This window comes from Oncorhynchus gorbuscha, unplaced genomic scaffold (genome assembly GCF_021184085.1).
Source record: "Oncorhynchus gorbuscha isolate QuinsamMale2020 ecotype Even-year unplaced genomic scaffold, OgorEven_v1.0 Un_scaffold_1648, whole genome shotgun sequence".
NCBI lineage: Eukaryota > Metazoa > Chordata > Actinopteri > Salmoniformes > Salmonidae > Oncorhynchus > Oncorhynchus gorbuscha.
In genome coordinates, this window is record NW_025746367.1 from 72,264 (window position 1) to 97,500 (window position 25,237).

Below are 25,237 nucleotides of genomic sequence, written 5' to 3' on the forward strand. Positions count from 1 at the left end.
AATCTGTGGTGTGACTTAAAGATAGATGGGTTCCGCTGGTGTACAGCAAACTTGAAGGAGCTGAGGCAATTTTGCCTTGAAGAATGGGCAAAAATCCAAGTGGCTAGATGTGCAAACTTATAGAGACTTACCACAAGAATAATTACTGCAAAATGTGTCGCTACAAAGTTTTGACCTTGGGGGGGTTATAGATCTGTAGATCTGTCATCCGAATTGAAAGCAACTCTAAGAAGCGGTAGATCTGTATTATGTGCTTCCTTTCTTTAAGTTGAATTTTTGTATCTCTTACTTTTGGTTTTGTACGTACACGAGCTTCAAACAGCTGAAAAAAACAATATTTTGGGTTATGGAAAATATATTTCACAGCGGTTTAGATGGTACAATGATTCTCTACAATATACATGCTTGTTCTGTCACAAACTGAACCAGAAAACCATGGAGAAATGTTTGCATAGTACAACTTTTATCTATTTATCTAACAATTTAGCATTGTTATGGCTTAGGGGTAGAAGATGTTCAAGGTCCAGTTGGTTCCAGACTTGCCGTACGGTAGCGGAGAGAACAGTCTATGACTTGGGTGCCTGTAGTCATTGACAATTTTTTAGGGCCTTCCTCTGACAACGCCTGGTATAGAGGTCCTGGAAGGCAGGGAGCTTATATACTGGGCCGTACGCCCTACACACTGTAGCGTTTTGCGGTCGGATGCCAAGCAGTTGCCATACCAAGCAGTGATGCAGCCAGTCAAGATGCTCTCAATGGTGCAGCTGTAGAACTTTTTGAGGATCTGAGGGCCCCTGTCAAATCTTTTAAGCCTACTGAGGTGGAAGAGGCATTGTCGTGCCCTCTTCTTAAGTGTGTTGGTGTGTGTGGACCATGATAGATCCATAGTGATCCTGACAGAGAGGAACTTGAAGCTCTCGACCCACTCCACTACAGCACCATCGTTGTGAATGGGGGCGTGCTCGGCCCTCTGTTTCCTGTAGTTCACGATCAGCTACTATGTCTTTCTGAGGTCATTGTCCTGGAACCACACCGCCAGCAGTAGCCCCCCCCCCCAAGAAAAATCCATATGACAACCTATGTGTTGTGATAATTGCGTTGTTTGCTCTATAACCTGTTAATTCATATTCCTTACGACCATGATATATAGGCCTAAAGGCTGAGATGATAAGAAGGCACAGTGGCAGAATAAATTCAACCCCAACTTTGTTTTATCACAAAACCGGATAGCAACCTCTGTCCAGTGAAGTCCACAAATCATATTGCATGTACAGTAACAGACAGCTACATGACCTATAGCATGGTCAAGCAAGTTAATGTTTCTGACATTTTAGGACCACTAAACAACTATTGAGTTAAAACCACTGCAAGTCGCAAAGAAAGCAGGAGCTGCCTCCACTATTCCAGCACCATTTCAACTTCAACATTCCAACATCATCAAATCACCTCAACCAAAAGATACCAAAAACAATTCAGTCCAATAAACGTAAGTTAAATATGATGTGGCTGTCCATGTTTATGATTTCTGTGTGCGTGTGTGTGTGCGTGCGCGTTAGCCGCACAGTAGAAAAACATGTTGACTCATCCTAACTGTAGAGAAACGCCAATGCCGAATTGGTCTATCACTCTGTCATACAGTACACGCTTTTATTTTTTGTTGTCCTAGGCTACCTGGATCAAATGCTTGCTCGCTAGCCTAACTTCCATTCATCAGCAACGTTAGCTAGTTAACATTAGCCTTCTACATCTAGCTACATATTGAACTTCCATCCTCTCAGGCCAGGGGCACAACAATGTATGGTTGGATCAGAATCACCATTACATTGGCCAGTAGAATTAAGTAAAACCACAAGTCAAAAATACCTATTTTCATCCATGGCTAATTTAGGAAAGGGTCAATTTTAGGTAGCTGGCTAACTAGCCATCTGAGGACAACAACACAACGAGATGAAACATTTCAAGTTTTGCTGTCAATGACATGCTCTCAATGGGATTTGTTAGGAGTGAAGCCAATTCCAACCTAGCTTCCCTTGACACTTTTTTTTCATGTGCCAGGACCATTCACAGTTGAGCAGGCTCAGTTTAGCTCAACGCTGATTTGCACATTTTTAATACTTTTTTTGTCATGGGAGGCCAGATTCTCGCTGGCATCCCTTGCATCCCTTGCCTTCAGAGGGTAGGCAACAACATCTCCTCCCCCGCTGATCCTCAACACGGGGGCCCCACAAGGGTGCGTTCTGAGCCCTCTCCTGTACTCCCTGTTCACCCACGACTGCGTGGCCACGCACGCCTCCAACTCAATCATCAAGTTTGCGGACGACACAACAGTGGTAGGCTTGATTACCAACAACGACGAGACGGCCTACAGGGAGGAGGTGAGGGCCCTCGGAGTGTGGTGTCAGGAAAATAACCTCACACTCAACGTCAACAAAACTAAGGAGATGATTGTGGACTTCAGGAAACAGCAGAGGGAACACCCCCCCTATCCACATCGATGGAACAGTAGTGGAGAGGGTAGCTAGTTTTAAGTTCCTCGGCATACACATCACAGACAAACTGAATTGGTCCACTCACACTGACAGCGTCGTGAAGAAGGTGCAGCAGCGCCTCTTCAACCTCAGGAGGCTGAAGAAATTCGGCTTGTCACCAAAAGCACTCACAAACTTCTACAGATGCACAATCGAGAGCATCCTGGCGGGCTGTATCACCGCCTGGTACGGCAACTGCTCCGCCCTCAACCGTAAGGCTCTCCAGAGGGTAGTGAGGACTGCACAACGCATCACCGGGGGCAAACTACCTGCCCTCCAGGACACCTACACCACCCGTTGTTACAGGAAGGCCATAAAGATCATCAAGGACATCAACCACCGAACCACTGCCTGTTCACCCCGCTATCATCCAGAAGGCGAGGTCAGTACAGGTGCATCAAAGCTGGGACCGAGAGACTGAAAAACAGCTTCTATCTCAAGGCCATCAGACTGTTAAACAGCCACCACTAACACTGAGTGGCTGCTGCCAACACACTGTCATTGACACTGACCCAACTCCAGCCATTTTAATAATGGGAATTGATGGGAAATGATGTAAATATATCACTAGCCACTTTAAACAATGCTACCTTATATAATGTTACTTACCCTACATTATTCATCTCATATGCATATGTATATACTGTACTCTACATCATCGACTGCATCCTTATGTAACACATGTATCACTAGCCACTTTAACTATGCCACTTTGTTTACTTTGTCTACACACTCATCTCATATGTATATACTGTACTCGATACCATCTACTGTATGCTGCTCTGTACCATCACTCATTCATATATCCTTATGTACATGTTCCTTATCCCCTTACACTGTGTATAAGACAGTAGTTTTGGAATTGTTAGTTAGATTACTTGTTGGTTATCACTGCATTGTCGGAACTAGAAGCACAAGCATTTCGCTACACTCGCATTAACATCTGCTAACCATGTGTATGTGACAATTAAAATTTGATTTGATTTGATTTGATGCTATGGGCGGCAACAATGTCATACTCGTTTGGACCAGACAGCATCAGATAGATGGCCAACACATAGAGAGACAGAGGGGCACTGTGAAACAGAGAGGAAAGATAAATTATTATTATTTTTTGTCAATTTTTTGGGGAAGCCTGGATTCCCCAAAACACACACCACTGACTGTCAGGAATACACGCCACAGACTGCTGGGTCTCTGACCTCCAACATATAGGCTTTCTCAAAATCAGTTTGTTGATCATCAAATATGGAGTTTCGCTGAGTAACTATCTTAATTTACTTGGGTTATGGTCGGTATGTATTTCCAGAAAAGGTCCAAATAAAAATGTACAAGCAACCAAAAAAAACGCCTCTTCGGCGCCTCCAATGTATTGAGCTGTTGTGAACTTCAGACCTGTGCGTGGCAGTAATGAGTGATTTATATTGGAGGTGCCGAAAAAGCATTTTTTCAGTTGCTTGTACATTTTTATTTGTACTTTTTCTGGAAGTACATACCGGCCAGCCTTAATGGGAGTAAATGAAAATAGTTGCTCAGCAAAACTTGGTGATCAACAAACTTATTCTGACATTATAACGCATGCAGAGCTAGTAAATGGGAGTTTGAATTGGCGCTTTCTGGGCATTAAACATATATATAACGCACAGGCACTGGTTCAGGGCCAGATAGCTCTAGGCTAAGGTTGGTGCTAACCCACTAGAATGTGCAAGTGTGAACACTCGCTTAGCCCTGGCTAAATCTCCCTTAGCTCAGGGCTATTAGCCCTGGGCTAAGGTGCAGAGTGAATGCGCGTAAAGTGCATTCCCTCACGTGTTGTGTCCTTTAATCACAGTGTCTTGTTTTGAGTCTTGTTTGTTGACTATTTCAACTTAATTAATCAAGTGCACCCTGTAGATGAAGCTTTGGGAGTTAAAAAAATACATATTCTGGTGAAATAATGTAATTTACCCAAGCAAAGTGTTGACTGAAGCAAATAACTTCATTTGACACCTCATGCGTGAAATTAATATTTTAGAGACTGGTTTGGGGTTATTTGAGGTTTCGAAAAAATGTGGTCAACAAGGAGGCATTCTATCAACAACAGCTCCCTCTTCATTATGCAAAGTAGTCTGCCTGCTGATGAAGTGGTGGTCTCTCCGACCCCCACAGACAAAGGTTAATTTGATATTTAAAAAGAGAGCAGAACATCATTGATTTGACTGGCGTTGTCAATTAAATAACGATGGAAGTGAAAAGGAGATTGGGTCACAGTGGCGATTTTAGCATGTACATCTTGGTGGGGCAATTTTTATTTTATTTTTATAGATACATGCCAGCAAAGTCACTACACAACACTAAACAATACATGAATTGCACTATAATGGTGACAAAAAGTGTGACAAACGGTTAGGGCCTACATAAAGCTGTCCCAACAGCAGAGCTTTCCTTCAGCACCATGGAGTGAATCCTTACCACCACTACCCTGGCTATCAGCAGAGCCTTGTCTGGCAGCGAAACAGCCTCATTTACTACCTTTAAAATAAACCTAGCTGACATGGCTGACTTGCTTCAACAAATGGTGTCTCTACTGACAATTGAGATGTACAAACTATAAGGGAACGACAAGCTGATAAGAGGCAATCCATCATTTCAATTAAGACATTAATGTGCGAGCTAGGACTGAGGTAGTACATATACAGTTGAAGTCGGGAGTTTACGAACACCTTAGCCAAATACATTTGAACTCAGTTTTTCACAATTCCTGACATTTAATCCTAGTAAAATGTACTCCCAAGGATGAACCAGAATTGTGGAGGTCTACAAGGTCTTGGCTGGTTTCTTTATGTTTTCTGATGGTGTCAAGCAAAGAGGCAGTGAGTTTGAAGGTAGGCCTTAAAATACATCCACATGTACCCCTCCAATTGACTCAAATTATGTTAATTAGCCTATCAGAAGCTTCTAAAGCCATGACATTTTGTTTAAAGGCACATTTAGTTGACTGTATGTAAACTTCTTACCCACTGGAATTGTGATACAGTGAATTCTAAGTGAAATAATCTGTCTGTAAACAATTGTTGGAAAAATGTATTGTGTCATGCTCAAAGTAGATGTCCTAACCGACTTGCCAAAACTATAGTTTGTTAACAAGAAATTTGTGGAGTGGTTGAAAAATGAGTTTGAATGACTTCAACCTAAGTGTATGTAAACTTCCGACTTCAACTGTATATATATATATATATATATATATATATATATATATATATATATATATATATATATATATATATATATATATATATATATATATATATATATATATTTACGTAAACAGGTGGGTTGCCACTGGTCACATAACGAATACCAAGAAGACGAAAAGCAGTGTGAATGCTCCTAAAGTGCATTTTGTGAACTTTTGTCACAGTGAGAGGGACACACTGTTAGCAATGATCACACAGATGCCACTGTCATTACAGTGAAGCTAACTGAGACACACACAGATACACATAAAGACACACTCTATATATACACACACAGCCCCCCCCCACCCCCTTTACACACAGACAGATAGATATGTTTGTTGTCTCCTCTGCCAGTCCTGTCTTTGACTTTGTCTGCCCGACCGTGGCCCAAGCTTAGCCCCTCCTGCGATACAAGGCATTAAAGAGCTTAGCGGGCTACAAACGATGGGCGATAATGACGGTGGAATGGGAAGGGACAGACAGGTGCTGGCGAGGAATATAAATGAGTTGAGTTCTGAGAGAAGGAAGTATACTTACGCTGTTTATTTCTCTCTCATTTGAGACACAAATCTCCAGAGTGTGATTAAAATTGGCTTCAAATTCAGAGCGGTGATGATCTCCCTCTCATAGAAATTTGCTGTGTTTGTGATTTCTGCCCATTAGTTCAGTGAAACACAGAAGCCATGATGGATCATAGCATCCCCTTCTGTAATGTAGTTTGGGGAGACTGATGTTGCTGTAGCAGGTAACATCCACACATCCTTTCTTGGTGGCACTTCATCTGTTCCTAATGGGCTGTGGGGATTATTGGGTTACTGAGATGAGGTTAGAGGGGAATACACAATAGTCATCCTGTTTGTTAGAAAGGAAGCAATCTGAAGACAATGTATGTGGAAAAACTGGGGAGAACACAACATTGAAAAAAATCAACGTAGAGCTGAGCAAGAGGATAAATATAACCTGGTTCCAGAATCTGTGTGTGCTGTCATTCCAACCCCAGCGTGACAATGACCTCGTTTACAAGACATCACAGACAGATCTGGAACCAGTCTAGGATCAATAGGCTTGTAGCCGTAAACAATTCTAGATAGGCCCTCTCTATTGTTTTTCAATCAATTCATATTTGGGAAAGATTAAAGGTTTACAAATCTGACACAATGACATTTGGGCAATTATTTCCCAATTGCCCTAGCTATTCAACTGGAGGCCTCTCACCCAAACTATTTCCCTCACATACACACCTGAATTATAATCTTATGTGGCACTTTCTCCAAAACTACAACATATTTCCATGTGCCCTGCAATTGTCATGTAGAACCCACAGCCATGCTGAGGCCTAGGAATGTTCATTTGTGCTTGGGGAGGTTTGCTTCGACCTGAACTCCCCCTGCAGAAAAACACCATGATTTCCAATCATACTGCTGTTACCTCCGATTTGTTTTTCGACGTCATCTTTGTATTCATTGTGTGACCCAAACTCATTTTCACTTTCAGCATTCTTAAAATAATTGACCACGCCAGTCAAATCAATGATATTCTGCTCTCTGTTGAAATACCAAATTAACCTTAGCCTGTGGGGTTCGGAGAGCAGGCTACTTCATCAACAGGCAGACTAGTTTGCATAATGAAGAGGGAGCTGTTGTTGATAGAACCGCCCGCGCCTCCTTGTTGACCACTTGATCAGAATGGATGACGTGAAGTGTTTTTTAAACCTCAAATTACCACCGATCAGTCTCTAAAATATGCACTAACCGCATGAGGGGTCAAATGAAATGATTTGCATTAGTCCACACTTTGCTTGGGTAAATAACAATATTTTCCCAGAATGTGTATTTTTGAAACCCCATAAACCTCACCTACAGGGTGCACTTGATTCAATCGATTGATATTATCACCAAATAAGACTCAAAACAAGACAATATGTAACAAACTTACTAGACTTGCACTTGTGTGAATAAACACAGAAAAACAATGTAATAACCGCCTGTTACATTGTATATGCCTATAGGCCGATGCACTGTAACAGTTGCACTTGCGGCTTCAATAGTATCCAATCCAATGGGGGCGGGTAGTTTCATTCATTTCCTTTTCACCCCATAATGACCCCTCATTCTTCTCCACGGACTGGACGCTAGGGAAGCAACAAGCTTGATTGAATCACATAGCCTATGCTACAATAACGAGACGGCTATTTGTCCGTTTTCCCTCAGAAGCAAGCCGTGCATTTGGTGAGTGAGGTAATTAAGGCTAATTTCCTAAATTGAGATGCATCCTAAAAATATAAGCAATTTCGTGAACTCTGTCTGCTACACGCAGCTCAATGCAAGTGCATCCAGTGTGCGATGTTTTGATAGGGAAACCTGCTCAGTGTCCATGGCCTCCAAATGTAGCAAGACGTTATGGGAAATTAATAATGAAATCATATTTTTTATGTTTTGAAAATATTGTCTAGTGCATAGGCACCGGTTTCCTTATTCGGTTTTGTAGACAGTCAGAACGTTAAAAGTGAGTCTGAAAACCAACGTCCAGCCTATTCCACCGATCAGCGAGCGAAATGGACGCTACGTAGATAGACAAACGTGATGGTCTATGGCAATTTATATTTTCATATTGACGGTGGGGATCCCTTCTCTGAAATGAAGCTTATCAAGCACTCATCTCTTCGTGGATTTTTTTATGCTGGGAAAATCGATTTCGCGGACCCTGCCTGCCTTCTGGTCGTACAAGTGCCCGTAAACATACATCCATCACATATGTTCACACAGGGTGGTAGCCTAAATGTGATTGCATGTACCATGTTATCGTGGATATAATATTACAGGCTACATGTCGCTGGCCGGCTGGCCTGGCTGGTTGCATAGGTAGCCTACTTGTGAAACATTCTGTCCAAAGCATATTCTAGAATGTTCTGTTTCTGTTTCTTGTCTGTCCCATCAAAGTTACACAGTACCGGATTTATTAGTCCGAGGACAAAACTTTCAGCTCGTTTGTTTTCAACCAGTGAACGACGTACCGGTAGCCTGCAAGTCACATTTCACAGCTTGTGCGCTTTGATAATGCATGTTCAGACAGTTCAACCCATTCCCTGTGTACTGGAACTCCCTATAGCCCAAAGCCACTGGTTTGAAGGAGCAGTACACACAGTACACCCATTGTGCTGAATAACGTTTGAGCCAGCAACTTCACAAAGAACTCCCCTAGAATAGAATAGAATAGAATAGGACAAGAGCTGAGTAGAGCATGAGTATAGAACACAAACAGTAGAATATCAAAATCTCCCCAAGAGTAGAATAGAATGAATACAGAAAAGAGTAGAATATATAAAACAAACCGTGTAAAATAGAATAGAAGGGAGCTTTAGGTGTTGCAGCCGTAGCCTATAAACACATACCAGCACAATTAAAGATACAGATAGCAAAAAAACAAAACCGTTTTGATGCAGTTTAGTGTTTAGTTCTAGTCCAGCTGATAGACAAAGCCATTTTTGCAGATGTGTTACTGCAATGTGTATAGTTGGGCTGTAATGGCATGAGCTAAACTCCTCCTAGGCATCAATGTGGCTAATCTATAATTAGCAGCTTGCCATATTTTCTCATGGGAGGATGCACACACACACACACACGCACACAAACACACACACACACGCACACACACGCACGCGCACGCGCACGCGCACACAAACACGCACACACACACACACACACACACACACACACACACACACACGCACACGCACACGCACACACACACACACACACACACACACACACACTGTTATTAGCTTGAGATAGAACTGAGAGAAGTCTCCAAAGTCTTGCAGTGGCACACACTGTTGATTGCCAGATCTTGAGACCTTTTAGAACTGAGAGATTTAGTCTTTCTAAAGTCTTGCAGTGGCATTTACCTGTTGCTGTTATTGGTCTGTTGATTGGCAGATCAATGTGGTCAGCAGCTTAAGTGCTCACCAGTTTTATTTAAAGTGCTGCAAGTGTGGTGCTTAATGAATGATTTATGTCTTTCTAGTCAAGTCCACTTCTGTGAATTATTTATTTACCTGTTGCTGTTATTGGATATGTGTGGTCAGCAGCATCTAGAAGTACTGACTCTTACACAGTGTGTGGTCAGCAGCATCTAGAAGTACTGACTCTTACACAGTGTGTGGTCAGCAGCATCTAGAAGTACTGACTCTTACACAGTGTGTGGTCAGCAGCATCTAGAAGTACTGACTCTTACACAGTGTGTGGTCAGCAGCATCTAGAAGTACTGACTCTTACACAGTGTGTGGTCAGCAGCGTCTAGAAGTACTGACTCTTACACAGTGTGTGGTCAGCAGCATCTAGAAGTACTGACTCTTACACAGTGTGTGGTCAGCAGCATCTAGAAGTACTGACTCTTACACAGTGTGTGGTCAGCAGCATCTAGAAGTACTGACTCTTACACAGTGTGTGGTCAGCAGCATCTAGAAGTACTGACTCTTACACAGTGTGTGGTCAGCAGCGTCTAGAACTGTACACTGACTCTTACACAGTGTGTGGTCAGCAGCATCTAGAAGTACTGACTCTTACACAGTGTGTGGTCAGCAGCAACTAGAAGTACTGACTCTTACACAGTGTGTGGTCAGCAGCATCTAGAAGTACTGACTCTTACACAGTGTGTGGTCAGCAGCATCTAGAAGTACTGACTCTTACACAGTGTGTGGTCAGCAGCAACTAGAAGTACTATCCACATGGCACAGTGTGTGGCAGTGACTAGAACCATTCTATGGACATAAACCTTAATGAAATTAGTTGATGAAAATTGCATAACTAGTCTATAATGACAGTCTTACAGGAATAGTTGACTCTTGTTAGTAGCTCAGTCCTATGATTGACAGGTCTGAGAAATGAAGAAGTGGATAGCCATGTCATATTAGATTACGCTGTTCAGTGATGCTGTCCAGTGATACTGTCATGGCGATGTGTCGATCAAAGACCTTCAGAGGCTTGGCAGCATCTTTCTCCCTCTATTTAATTGGAATGTGTGTGTGTGTGTGTGCGTGTGTGTGCGTGTGTGTGTGTGTGTGTGTGTGTGTGTGTGTGTGTGTGTGTGTGTGTGTGTGTGTGTGTGTGTGTGTGTGTGTGTGTGTGTGTGTGTGTGTGTGTGTGCATGCATGTCTCCACAAATACCTTTGTTTTGGCTTTTGTTATAACACCCAACGCCTCTTCACAGGGTGTTCACAGAGTGTGAGGATAGTCCATGTCCCTTGTCTGGTGTGCTACAAGGCTACAGTTGCTAGTTATTGTGCAGAAGGAAGTAACCAACAACACTTTGACTGACTGTGATTTGGGTGATTGTTTCTGCTCATGTCATACCTTGTGTGATGTGTTATTGTCCTCAAAATGTCCCCACATTTGATGTCTTAATTTGCATTAGAATAACCGGTTTGCATGTTGTTAGACCGTTTTTCAGCCACTTGAAATGCTTTGCGAACTGTCAAGTACTCAGAACTCCTGGCCTGATTTTTAGAATCAGTTTTAGAATATTCTTCAAACTTTGGAGAATCTTGTGAGAACAGAAAGTCTGTGAGAACTACTGCTTGAGGTTTTCTACCCTGTTTTCAACCCTGCTGACTGTAATGATAACAGTCAAGTACTTCAGATTCAGAACTGCCAGTTGAAGTTTTGTGCCCCGTCTGTCCAGAGCTGTGGAGGGGAGATGACGGCCGTGTACAAAGACGACCAGGGTGACTGGATGACCGTCTGCCTCAAGTACCTCCTCTTCGTCTTTAATGTCCTCTTCTGGGTGAGTAGCACTAGTAAGCGACCCTGGATCTGTTTGTGCTGCAGTAGCCAACAACCATGGGAGTTGGTCATAGGAGTTTGCTATACATGACAAACAGATCTGGGATCAGGCTATAGCAAATTAGCAAGCCCTCCTGTTTGTCTTCAACTTTCTATTCTGGGTGAGTAGCAATCTAGCTTGGTAAAATGGCCTGGTAAACTGGCCTGGTAAGATCTTTTTGTGTTGGGAAAGACTAAGTGAGTTGGCTTTACAGCACAAAACAGATCTGGGATCAGGCTTTATTAAACCTCTAGTACACAGAAACAATAGTTTTCTTCCAGTGACAGGATCATAGTTGATTTATTTAAGAGGGGACTCAGGGAGAGAGTGAATTGGGTTAACGTTCACGAAGGCATGCACAGGGAAGAATGATATTTGACAGGTTTTTACATCAAAGTTAGACTTTTTGTGTGACTTCTTGTGTTGCTCTTTCTTAGCCAAGAGAGAGAATCAGAGAGAGAGTTACGGTGAGGAACGAGAGGGAGAGAGTTACGGTGAGGAACGAGAGGGAGGGACGGTGAGGAGAGTTACAGAGTGAGGAAAAAGAGACACAGAGGGAGAGAAAAAACATGACAGAGAAATGGAGTGGGAGATTACATTTAGGAGCGCAAAGAAATGGACTTGGCCCAGTGTACTCTAATATTTATGGCCTGTCGGTGTTGAACCGATGGGCTGTGGATCAAACCTGGCCCCTGGCAGCTGGTGTACGTTTAATGTTTAATAACACAGTTAACTATTAAAGCTATGTTCTGCTGGGCCTGAAAACAGTTGTTCTCTGTCTACAGAGGAAGGGATCAGATTCAAACAGGTTCTCTTTTATATCTCTCGCTTTACATTTCACACTAACCTAACGACTTCCCTTCAAACCCCACATTGCATAACAGTAATGCCTCCCACTTTCCCCAACGGCCACAGCCCCAGCCTCCCTGTTTCTCTATATTGTAACTCTGCACCCAAAGATACTACCTACTAATACTCCAGAGTTGCCCATTCCTTTAAACTATCACGTTTTCCCATGGCATGGTGTTTTAGCACTACAGATGTCAGATCTGAATTTGAGCCAGTTTGCTACAGAAGGAAAATAATCCAATAATCCTGCAGCAACAGGACATGTGAGTTATTATGCAAATTATAATTAATGGACATTTTTATAGGGGTTGATACATTTTCCAGTGGAAATGACAAACGTCAGAAGCCTTTTTAAACCTAAAATACACTTCCTACATTGCAGGGAAGTTCAGCAACAGGAGGATCACATTAAGATCCTACATCTGTAGCAGCAGTGCTTGTTGTTTGGGAGTAGGGGCTTGGCGTGTAAAGGAGGAGGAAAGGGATGGAAGGCTGAATAGGAGCAACTCTCCCTGGGATTTCCTGCACGTCCGGGTGTGTCATAGATGACAGAGATGGGGAAAACAGATTAATGGCATGGCCACGTCACCCCTCTGATGTGGCCACCATTGTTTATGGAAACAAATCACTCCACTCTGGCTCTGTTTGGCTCTCTCTCCTTTTTTTGTCACTCTGCTCTCTTCCTTTCTCTCTCTCTTTTTCTCTTCCTTTCTCTCTCTTTTCTCTTCCTTTCTCTTTCAATTCCTTTCTCTCTCTTTTTCTCGTCCTTTCTTTTTCTCTCACTGTTTTTGTGCATATCCCCTTCCTCTCTGACTCACTTTATTGACACTGCATTCTCTCTCTCTCTCTCTCTCTCTCTCTCTCTCTCTCTCTCTCTCTCTCTCTCTCTCTCTCTCTCTCTCTCTCTCTCTCTCTCTCTCTCTCTCTCTCTCTCTCTCTCTCTCTCTCTCTCTCATCCTCCTCCTCTTTGTTATTCTCTCTCTCTCTCTCTCTCTCTCTCTCTCTCTCTCTCTCTCTCTCTCTCTCTCTCTCTCTCTCTCTCTCTCTCTCTCTCTCTCTCTCTCTCTCTCTCTCTCTCTCTCTCTCTCTCTCTCTCTCTCTCTCTTTGTTATTCTGTCTCTCTCTCTCTCTCTCTCTCTCTCTCTCTCTTCTCTCTGTCATCCTCCTCTTTGTTATTCTGTCTCTCTTTCTCCCTCTCTTTGTTTTTCTGTCTCTTTCTCCCTCTCTTTGTTTTTCTGTCTCTTTCTCCCTCTCTTTGTTTTTCTGTCTCTTTCTCCCTCTCTTTGTTTTTCTGTCTCTTTCTCCCTCTCTTTGTTTTTCTGTCTCTTTCTCCCTCTCTTTGTTTTTCTGTCTCTTTCTCCCTCTCTTTGTTTTTCTGTCTCTTTCTCCCTCTCTTTGTTTTTCTGTCTCTTTCTCCCTCTCTTTGTTTTTCTGTCTCTTTCTCCCTCTCTTTGTTTTTCTGTCTCTTTCTCCCTCTCTTTGTTTTTTTCTGTCTCTTTCTCCCTTTCTTTTTTTCTGTCTCTTTTTTTCTTTGTTTTTCTCTTTCTCCCTCTCTTTGTTATTCTGTCTCTCTTTCTCCCTCTCTTTGTTTTTCTGTCTCTTTCTCCCTCTCTTGGTCTTTGTATCCCCTTTCCCTCTCTGACTCACTTGTTGACAGCCAACACTCTCCCCCTCACACCCCTCCTGTCACTGTTCCTACTCTCTCTCTCTCTCTTCCTCAATTCAATTAGATTGGCATGAAACATGTAAAGCCAAAACAAACATATGGGAACACATGACCTCAACCTGTCTCTCTCCTCAGGTTGGTGGAGCGGCGGTGATGGGCGTGGGCATCTGGACCCTGATAGACAAGAGTGATTACCTGAGCCTGCTGGCCTCCAGCACCTTCGCCGTGTCCGCCTACATCCTCATCCTGGCCGGGGCCCTCGTCATGGTCACGGGCTTCCTGGGCTGCTGCGCCGTCATCAGGGAGCAGAGGAGCTGCCTGTCCACGGTGAGGGAGCCCTCCTTGGGCAGGGTGACTACCCAGGCTTTCTGGATGTCTGGAAGGCCCCTGGGTCTTCGAAATGTTTATGTTGATTAAAGGGATAGTTTTCACATATTACACCATTAGTTAGATGCATTATATTGAAAGTAGTGTATGGCTCATAGATAACTTTCTGGGTAAGATACTAACTAATGCTGTAGTTTGTGTGCGATATCTCTTTAATGGCAGTGTTGGTGTTTGCATAAGAAAGGGGCAGGTTATATACTGTGGGTGAAATGAGAGCACACAATGAAACAAGGAGAATGGAGCTATCTGCACTCTGTTCTCCTTCAGGGAATGTTCATTTAGAACATCCGTTTAGCTTGTTCCAATTCAAACTCACCTTGGTTGCACTCATCACTTTTGGGTACATTGTATACTTTCCTTTACCCCAGATACCAGTTTCCTTTGAAACGTCCCTGTACCTGACGCTCCTTCCCTGCACCCCTGCTCTCACAACTCCACTTGTGTCTTTCTCTTGTGCGTGTGCTCGCGAGCATGTGTGTGTGTGTGTGTTTGTGTGTGTGTGTGTGTGTGTGTGTGTGTGTGTGTGTGTGTGTGTGTGTACGCTGGGAGCTGACAAATGAGCTGACAATACCGTCCTCATTGTTTTAAAGAGACAGGCCAGGCAGGAGAGGAACAGGCCGGAGGTGAGCCACTAACTCTGCTACTGCAGCAGGATTGGTTATAGTCAGGCATTAGTAGTCATACATGAAACTGATGGAGGGGGGAGAGGGGGCTTTGGGTGGTGGAGGGCAGTGGTATAAAGTACTTAAGTAAAAATACTTTAAAGTACTACTTAAGGAGTTTTTTGGGGTATCTGTACTTTACTATTTATATTTGACAACTTTTACTTTTACTCCACTACATTCCAAAATAAAATAATGTACTTTTTACTCCTTACATTTTCCCTGACATCCAAAAGTACTTTTAAATTCTTAGCAGGACAGGAAAACGGGTCAATTCACACATATCAAGAGATCATCCCTGGTCATCCTACTGCCTCTAATCTGGGGGACTCACTAAACACACATGCTTCATTTGTAAATTGTGTCTGAGTGCTGTAGTGTTCCCCTGGCTATTCGTAAATAAATAAAAAACTAGAAAATGGTGCCTTCTGTTTTGCTGCCTGGTTTGCTTAATATAAGGAATTTTAAATGATTTATTCTTTTACTTTTGATACTTAAGCATGTTTAAAATGAAATACTTTTAGACTTTTACTCAAGTAGTATTTTACTGGGTGACTTTCACTTTTACTTGAGTCATTTTCTATTAAGATATCATTACTTTTACTCAAGTATGAGAATTGAGTACTTTTACCTACAATGGTGGAGGGTGTGTTTTGGTTGTGAGGTTAGTGTGAGTGTGTGTTTAAAGGAGAGGCTTGAGTGAAGAGTTGGTGTTCATCTGATCACTATGGCTGTGGAGTTGTATGAAAGAGAGATGTGTGTGTGTGTGTGTTTGTGTGTCTGTGTGTGTTTGTGTAGAATACAATATAATTCAATGTTATTGCCAATCAACAATGGCTGTTAGGAATTAGCTTTAGTGTGGTGTGTAATAATACATCTCCCACCTTCCTCCATCTGCCATAACCAATATTCTGGCATTACCACACACACACTGTGTTTGTTGATGATGTGTGTGTGCTTGTGCGTGTGGCTATGCGGGTGCACGTGTGTGTGTAGTGTCATGACGTGGCCCTCTTTGGGTATAGCGAGTGCCTTCCCCCTCTCTCCCTCTTACACCCAGGTTCTGTTATCTCAGGTCGTAAATTCCTAGAGGAGACTCTCCTCATGGCCAGGCAGTATAGAGAGAGTTTCACAGTAGAACAAATGAACTTCTTCTACATCACAGAACTTGAGAACTGAACAATATCCATGTTTTGGAGAATGTGGAAACGGTCGGTGGAGAATCCAGGTACGACCCGGTCCATTTTGTTTTATGATTGTGACCTCAGGAAAGACAATACAGCGACATTACCATAACTCTGTTTATACAGGAGCCTCCGTTCTGAGGCTTGCATCTAATTATTGTATAAAATGAATGAGTAAAGATGAAACTATTTGTGAAATGCTGTTATGTGATTTTAAACCCTTAATGTGAGAGAATTGTATTTCTGTTTAAAGTTTCACTAAGACATTGGCCCGCCCCCATGAGCACAGACATCGATCTGGCGTCATGGGACAGCTTTTCCACAGTTCTGAATAAAACCCCCACCTGGAGAAATCCTCTTTAGACCATGCCTACCTCGGTCAGCTGAGGGAGCTAAGGTTTGAGTAGAGACCAGGAAAACCTCAGGACAAGCTAAGGTTGTAATGGTTGCTGAATTCTTAACTATACCACGTGGTTAAACTCTGAGACTATCAGTACCGACAGAATAAGAGCAACTCTTCAATACTAATTACTAGTCTGCAGCTAGGAATTATGTACCATTGAATGCGAAGACCGACATCCGCCGAAACATCTATTCTGTAGGAACATTTCTGAATGGAACTCTGAAGTATCCATTCTAACCACGAAGACTCCAGGGACGCAAAGAGAAGTTCAGATGAACTTTCCAACAGAAAGACAGACGATTCGATCAGAGATCATGACGACACACTGGGCATAAATATATATATTGATTGCAATTATTCCCGAATGACTGAGCGTTCATGTGCAAAGGATTAGCATTTCAATTATTATAATTATCAACTTTGTAGTGTGTTTTGTCTTTTGCGCCCTTCTCAGTCCCTTTGTCTACCAAACCGTCATATCGGTTTAGCCCACTAGGGCACATCCTCCATCATTTCCTTGTAACCATATCTACTTTTATGGATGACTCATAGTGAAGACTGGGTTCGTGCAGATAACCAACAACTTACAACGTTTCCAACACCTGCATTGCTTGCTGTTTGGGGTTTTAGGCTGGGTTTCTGTACAGCACTTTGAGATATCAGCTGATGTACAAAAGGGCTATATAAATACATTTTGATTTGATTTGATTTGGAATGAGACTAACGTGAGGTAAAGAACAATTCATTAATTAGAAGACTAATTGATCAGACATTAAAATATCTGAAAAGTTATATTAGAAAAATTATAACTTTGTAATGTGAAGATTTTCCTTGGTGCCCTGATTAGTTTAATCACGTAATAATAATTACAGAATTGATTTGATAAAATAACAGTCTTCAATTTAATGATGCCAAAGACACGACAGTAGCCTGCAAGGTAAAGAGGAAATGGCTGCTTTAACTCTGTTATAGACTATGGTCTCCTAAATGAAGGCTCCCCTGCATCTCTGTGTGTGTGTGTGTGATAAACAATGGTTTTGGCATAGCTTTGTTTTTCCTCACCTCCACGCGTCACATCAGTGCCAGGCTGGGAATGAGCATCTGTCTCCCGGTGATGGCCTTGAGCTGCACGCCAAACGCTTTGTGTCCCGCCTCTACAACAGGTGTGCCTAATTAGCCTTGGTGTGTGTGTGTGTACGTGTGGGAGTGTGTGTGTGTGTGTGTGAATGTGCATGAATGTGCGTGTGTGAATAGCTCTCTAAAAAGCTCATCTACCTGTCTTGTTAGTCCATTGTTGCTTTGTGTGTGTGTGTGGTTGTGTGTGTGTGTGTGTGGTTATTTGTGGTTGTGTGTGTGTGTGTGTGGCTGTGTGTGTGTGGTTGTGTGGTTGTGTGTATGGTTGTGTGTGGTTGTGGTTGTGTGTGGTTGTGGGTGTGGTTGTGTGTGTGTGTGTGTGGGTGTGTGTGGTTGTGTGTATGGTTGTGGTGTGTGTGGTTTTGTGTGTATGCTTTCCCTTCTGTTGGTTAATATAATATAATATATTCCATTTGCTCCCAGCTGTTCCTATTCCCCTAATCAATCATTTAGTCTTCCCACACCTGTTCCCGATCCTTTTCCCTGATTACAGTCATTTCTCTCCTTGTTTTGCGTTCCTGTGTCGGATCCTTGTCTATTGTTCACCGTGCTGTGTCTATGTATCGCCCTGGCGTGTACAAGCGCCTCAGATGCTCGTGGTGAGCAGGTGTCAACTAAGCTGTGGTTGTGTCCAGTCGGTTCTGTGTGGTTGTTTTATTTGATTGTGGATTGACTCTGTTTTGTGTGTCCTCATTCACCTGTAACAGTGTGTATGGTTGTGGTTGTGTGGTTGTGTGTGTACGTGTGGTTATTTGTGGTGTGTGTGTGTGTGGTTGTGTGTGGTGTGTGTGTGTGTGTGTGTGTGTGGTTGTGTGTGTGTGTGTGTGGTTGTGGTTGTGTGTGTATGTGTGTGGGTGAAACATTCTCACCATTTACATACTCTGCTGTTAACTCCAAACAGTGTTACGTCACAATGATACAGAAGAAGATTTTACACAGCAGATAATGGTTGGTTGGAACCGCCTATCCCCCAGCCACCCCCATTTCTCATTGATAAAATACACATATTGATATCTTCCAGACTAATTGGCCAATAAGGTGCTAATAAGGCCACTGAGACTTGTGTGATGTCCTCTCTTCTCCAGTAGCATACTAATGATGGTTTTGTTTTAACAAAGTGTTTTTCTATTAATGTTGCATTCTGTGGCAACGATTTCTATGAAACATCCACAGTAGATTCATTTATAGCACCTTAGTTATATCACCCCATAACATAGACTTTATAAGCATTACTGGAATAAAATCCATAACAGCTCATAGCTCCTTTTAGGAATGTGTTGGATGGACATTGGTGGTACAATGCATTATAACACTTGATTCATTCATAATGGCTGATGATCCATATGAGTGAATATAAATGTATGTGTGCCTCCAGTGCATCATATATAACTCATTATTGAAAGGTATTTAAATCATTTAAAATGAGTTATTAGTATTGTTATTAATTGTCCAGAAGTGACTGAAAGAAAGTCTTACCCGTAGTCTGTCTCCCAGGAAGCCTTTATTTCAGCTCTATATCAACATAATCATACAGGAGCTCATCCCTGGATCAAAGCTGTTTGATTCTGTCAATAGTGCTGTTGTTTTCTGGTGTTATTGTTGCTCCACTGAATGAAGTACTGAATGTACTGGTTTGGAGGTGTTGCAGTGTTGCAGGATTCTTTACTATTAGTTTAGAGGTGTTGCAGTTTTTTTGTACAATTAGTTTGGAGGTGTTGCAGGGCTCTTGACTACTAGTTTGGAGGTGTTGCAGTGTTGCAGGATTCTTTACTATTAGTTTAGAGGTGTTGCAGTTTTTTTTGTACAATTAGTTTGGAGGTGTTGCAGGGCTCTTGACTACTAGTTTGGAGGTGTTGCAGGGTTTTTTACTATTAGTTTAGGGTGTTGTATGGTTTTTTACTATTAGTTTAGAGGTTTTGCAGGGTTTTTTACTATTAGTTTGGAGGTGTTGCAGGGTTTTTACTATTAGTTTAGAGGTGTTGCAGGGTTTTTACTATTAGTTTAGAGGTGTTGCAGGGCTCTTGACTACTAGTTTGGAGGTGTTGCAGGGTTTTTTTACTATTAGTTTAGGGTGTTGTATGGTTTTTTACTATTAGTTTAGAAGTTTTGCAGGGTTTTTTACTATTAGTTTAGAGGTTTTGCAGGGTTTTTTACTATTAGTTTAGAGGTTTTGCAGGGTTTTTTACTATTAGTTTAGAGGTTTTGCAGGGTTTTGTACTATTAGTTTAGAGGTTTTGCAGGGTTTTCTACTATTAGTTTAGAGGTTTTGCAGGGTTTTTTACTATTAGTTTAGAGGTTTTGCAGGGTTTTGTACTATTAGTTTAGAGGTTTTGCAGGGTTTTTTACTATTAGTTTAGAGGTGTTGCAGGGCTCTTGACTACTAGTTTGGAGGTGTTGCAGGGTTTTTTACTATTAGTTTAGAGGTGTTGCAGGGCTCTTGACTACTAGTTTGGAGGTGTTGCAGGGTTTTTTACTATTAGTTTAGGGTGTTGTATGGTTTTTACTATTAGTTTAGAGGTTTTGCAGGGTTTTTACTATTAGTTTAGGGTGTTGTATGGTTTTTTACTATTAGTTTAGAGGTTTTGCAGGGTTTTTTACTATTAGTTTGGAGGTGTTGCAGGGTTTTTTACTATTAGTTTAGAGGTGTTGCAGGGTTTTTTACTATTAGTTTAGAGGTGTTGCAGGGTTTTTTACTATTAGTTTAGAGGTGTTGCAGGGCTCTTGACTACTAGTTTGGAGGTGTTGCAGGGTTTTTTACTATTAGTTTGGAGGTGTTGCAGGGTTTTTTACTATTAGTTTAGAGGTGTTGCAGGGCTCTTGACTACTAGTTTGGAGGTGTTGCAGGGTTTTTTACTATTAGTTTAGAGGTGTTGCAGGGTTTTTTACTATTAGTTTGGAGGTGTTGCAGGGCTCTTGACTACTAGTTTGGAGGTGTTGCAGGGTTTTTTACTATTAGTTTGGAGGTGTTGCAGGGTTTTTTACTATTAGTTTAGAGGTGTTGCAGGGTTTTTTTACTGTTAGTTTGGAGGTGTTGCAGGGTTTTTTACTATTAGTTTAGAGGTGTTGCAGGGTTTTTTACTATTAGTTTAGAGGTGTTGCAGGGTTTTTTACTATTAGTTTAGAGGTGTTGCAGGGTTTTTTACTATTAGTTTAGAGGTGTTGCAGGGTTTTTTACTATTAGTTTAGAGGTGTTGCAGGGTTTTTTACTATTAGTTTAGAGGTGTTGCAGGGTTTTTTACTATTAGTTTAGAGGTGTTGCAGGGTTTTTTACTATTAGTTTGGAGGTGTTGCAGGGTTTTTTACTATTAGTTTAGAGGTGTTGCAGGGTTTTTTACTGTTAGTTTAGAGGTGTTGCAGGGTTTTTTACTGTTAGTTTAGAGGTGTTGCAGGGTTTTTTATTATTAGTTTAGAGGTGTTGCAGGGTTTTTTACTATTAGTTTAGAGGTGTTGCAGTGTTTTTTACTATTAGTTTAGAGGTGTTGCAGGGTTTTTTACTGTTAGTTTAGAGGTGTTGCAGGGTTTTTTACTATTAGTTTGGAGGTGTTGCAGGGTTTTTTACTGTTAGTTTAGAGGTGTTGCAGGGTTTTTTACTATTAGTTTGGAGGTGTTGCAGGGTTCTGTACTATTAATTTGGAGGTGTTGCAGGGTTTTTTACTATTAGTTTGGAGGTGTTGCAGGGTTTTTTACTATTAGTTTAGAGGTGTTGCAGGGTTTTTTACTATTAGTTTGGAGGTGTTGCAGGGTTTTTTACTATTAGTTTAGAGGTGTTGCAGGGTTTTTACTATTAGTTTAGAGGTGTTGCAGGGTTTTTACTATTAGTTTGGAGGTGTTGCTTGGTTTTTTACTATTAGTTTGGAGGTGTTGCAGGGTTTTTTACTATTAGTTTAGAGGTGTTGCAGGAAACTTTACTATTAGTTTAGAGGTGTTGCAGGAAACTTTACTATTAGTTTAGAGGTGTTGCAGGATTCTTTACTATTAGTTTAGAGGTGTTGCAGTTCTTTTTTGTACAATTAGTTTGGAGGTGTTGCAGGGCTCTTGACTATTAATTTGGAGGTGTTGCAGGATTCTTTACCATTAGTTTAGAGGTGTTGCAGGGTTTTTTACTGTTAGTTTAGAGGTGTTGCAGGGTTTTTACTATTAGTTTAGAGGTGTTGCAGGGTTTTTTACTATTAGTTTAGAGGTGTTGCAGGGTTTTTTACTATTAGTTTAGAGGTGTTGCAGGGTTTTTTACTATTAGTTTAGAGGTGTTGCAGGGTTTTTACTATTAGTTTGGAGGTGTTGCAGGGTTTTTACTATTAGTTTAGAGGTGTTGCAGGGTTTTTACTGTTAGTTTAGAGGTGTTGCAGGGTTTTTACTGTTAGTTTAGAGGTGTTGCAGGGTTTTTTACTATTAGTTTAGAGGTGTTGCAGGGTTTTTTACTATTAGTTTAGAGGTGTTGCAGTGTTTTTACTATTAGTTTAGAGGTGTTGCAGGGTTTTTTACTGTTAGTTTAGAGGTGTTGCAGGGTTTTTTACTATTAGTTTGGAGGTGTTGCAGGGTTTTTTACTGTTAGTTTAGAGGTGTTGCAGGGTTTTTTACTATTAGTTTGGAGGTGTTGCAGGGTTCTGTACTATTAATTTGGAGGTGTTGCAGGGTTTTTTACTATTAGTTTGGAGGTGTTGCAGGGTTTTTTACTATTAGTTTAGAGGTGTTGCAGGGTTTTTTACTATTAGTTTGGAGGTGTTGCAGGGTTTTTTACTATTAGTTTAGAGGTGTTGCAGGGTTTTTACTATTAGTTTAGAGGTGTTGCAGGGTTTTTTACTATTAGTTTGGAGGTGTTGCTTGGTTTTTTACTATTAGTTTGGAGGTGTTGCAGGGTTTTTTACTATTAGTTTAGAGGTGTTGCAGGATTCTTTACTATTAGTTTAGAGGTGTTGCAGGAAACTTTACTATTAGTTTAGAGGTGTTGCAGGATTCTTTACTATTAGTTTAGAGGTGTTGCAGTTCTTTTTTGTACAATTAGTTTGGAGGTGTTGCAGGGCTCTTGACTATTAATTTGGAGGTGTTGCAGGATTTTTACCATTAGTTTAGAGGTGTTGCAGGGTTTTTTACTGTTAGTTTAGAGGTGTTGCAGGGTTTTTACTATTAGTTTAGAGGTGTTAGGGTTTTTTACTATTAGTTTAGAGGTGTTGCAGGGTTTTATTAGTTTAGAGGTGTTAGGGTTTTTTAGTTTAGAGGTGTTGCAGGGTTTTTTACTATTAGTTTGGAGGTGTTGCAGGGTTTTTTACTATTAGTTTAGAGGTGTTGCAGGGTTTTTACTATTAGTTTAGAGGTGTTGCAGGGTTTTTTACTATTAGTTTAGAGGTGTTGCAGGGTTTTTTACTATTAGTTTAGAGGTGTTGCAGGGTTTTTTACTATTAGTTTAGAGGTGTTGCAGGGTTTTTTACTATTAGTTTGGAGGTGTTGCTTGGTTTTTTACTATTAGTTTGGAGGTGTTGCAGGGTTTTTTACTATTAGTTTAGAGGTGTTGCAGGGTTTTTTACTATTAGTTTAGAGGTGTTGCAGGATTCTTTACTATTAGTTTAGAGGTGTTGCAGGATTCTTTACTATTAGTTTAGAGGTGTTGCAGGGTTTTTTACTATTAGTTCGGAGGTGTTGCTTGGTTTTTTACTATTAGTTTGGAGGTGTTGCAGGGTTTTTTACTATTAGTTTAGAGGTGTTGCAGGATTCTTTACTATTAGTTTAGAGGTGTTGCAGGATTCTTTACTATTAGTTTGGAGGTGTTACAGGATTCTTTACCATTAGTTTAGAGGTGTTGCAGGGTTTTTTATTATTAGTTTAGAGGTGTTGCATGGTTTTTTATTATTAGTTTAGAGGTGTTGCAGGGTTTTTTACTATTAGTTTAGAGGTGTTGCAGGGTTTTTTACTATTAGTTTGGAGGTGTTGCAGGGTTTTTTACTATTAGTTTAGAGGTGTTGCAGGGTTTTTTACTATTAGTTTGGAGGTGTTGCAGGGTTTTTTACTATTAGTTTAGAGGTGTTGTATGGTTTTTTACTATTAGTTTGGAGGTGTTGCTTAGTTTTGTACTATTAGTTTAGAGGTGTTGCAGGGTTTTTTACTATTAGTTTGGAGGTGTTGCAGGGTTTTTTACTATTAGTTTGGAGGTGTTGCAGGGTTTTTTACTATTAGTTTAGAGGTGTTGCAGGATTCTTTACTATTAGTTTAGAGGTGTTGCAGGAAACTTTACTATTAGTTTAGAGGTGTTGCAGGATTCTTTACTATTAGTTTAGAGGTGTTGCAGTTCTTTTTTGTACAATTAGTTTGGAGGTGTTGCAGGGCTCTTGACTATTAATTTGGAGGTGTTGGGATTCTTTACCATTAGTTTAGAGGTGTTGCAGGGTTTTTACTGTTAGTTTAGAGGTGTTGCAGGGTTTTTACTATTAGTTTAGAGGTGTTGCAGGGTTTTTTACTATTAGTTTAGAGGTGTTGCAGGGTTTTTTACTATTAGTTTAGAGGTGTTGCAGGGTTTTTACTATTAGTTTAGAGGTGTTGCAGGGTTTTTACTATTAGTTTGGAGGTGTTGCAGGGTTTTTTACTATTAGTTTAGAGGTGTTGCAGGGTTTTTTACTGTTAGTTTAGAGGTGTTGCAGGGTTTTTTACTGTTAGTTTAGAGGTGTTGCAGGGTTTTTATTATTAGTTTAGAGGTGTTGCAGGGTTTTTACTATTAGTTTAGAGGTGTTGCAGGTTTTTTACTATTAGTTTAGAGGTGTTGCAGGTTTTTTACTGTTAGTTTAGAGGTGTTGCAGGGTTTTTACTATTAGTTTGGAGGTGTTGCAGGGTTTTTTACTGTTAGTTTAGAGGTGTTGCAGGGTTTTTTACTATTAGTTTGGAGGTGTTGCAGGGTTCTGTACTATTAATTTGGAGGTGTTGCAGGGTTTTTTACTATTAGTTTGGAGGTGTTGCAGGGTTTTTTACTATTAGTTTAGAGGTGTTGCAGGGTTTTTTACTATTAGTTTGGAGGTGTTGCAGGGTTTTTACTATTAGTTTAGAGGTGTTGCAGGGTTTTTACTATTAGTTTAGAGGTGTTGCAGGGTTTTTTACTATTAGTTTGGAGGTGTTGCTTGGTTTTTTACTATTAGTTTGGAGGTGTTGCAGGGTTTTTTACTATTAGTTTAGAGGTGTTGCAGGATTCTTTACTATTAGTTTAGAGGTGTTGCAGGAAACTTTACTATTAGTTTAGAGGTGTTGCAGGATTCTTTACTATTAGTTTAGAGGTGTTGCAGTTCTTTTTTACAATTAGTTTGGAGGTGTTGCAGGGCTCTTGACTATTAATTTGAGGTGTTGCAGGATTCTTTACCATTAGTTTAGAGGTGTTGCAGGGTTTTTTACTGTTAGTTTAGAGGTGTT

The 25,237-nt window shown here is 41.0% G+C and overlaps 1 protein-coding gene across 3 annotated transcripts in view; it reads left to right on the forward strand.

Moving 5' to 3' along the window:
- Positions 1-7,840: 7,840 nt before the first annotated feature.
- LOC124023592 (tetraspanin-11-like) overlaps positions 7,841-25,237 on the forward strand; it is a 33,720-nt gene continuing 16,323 nt past the window's right edge. For 2 of the 3 annotated variants that reach the window (XM_046337971.1, XM_046337973.1), the window contains exons 1-3: positions 7,848-7,983; positions 11,426-11,527; positions 14,217-14,408. In XM_046337971.1, the coding sequence (XP_046193927.1) occupies positions 11,441-11,527; positions 14,217-14,408 (279 nt within the window). In that variant the 5' untranslated portion in view covers positions 7,848-7,983; positions 11,426-11,440. Of the gene's footprint in view, positions 7,984-11,425; positions 11,528-14,216; positions 14,409-25,237 lie in introns of all 3 variants that reach the window. The other variant, XM_046337972.1, reaches the window with a different exon arrangement.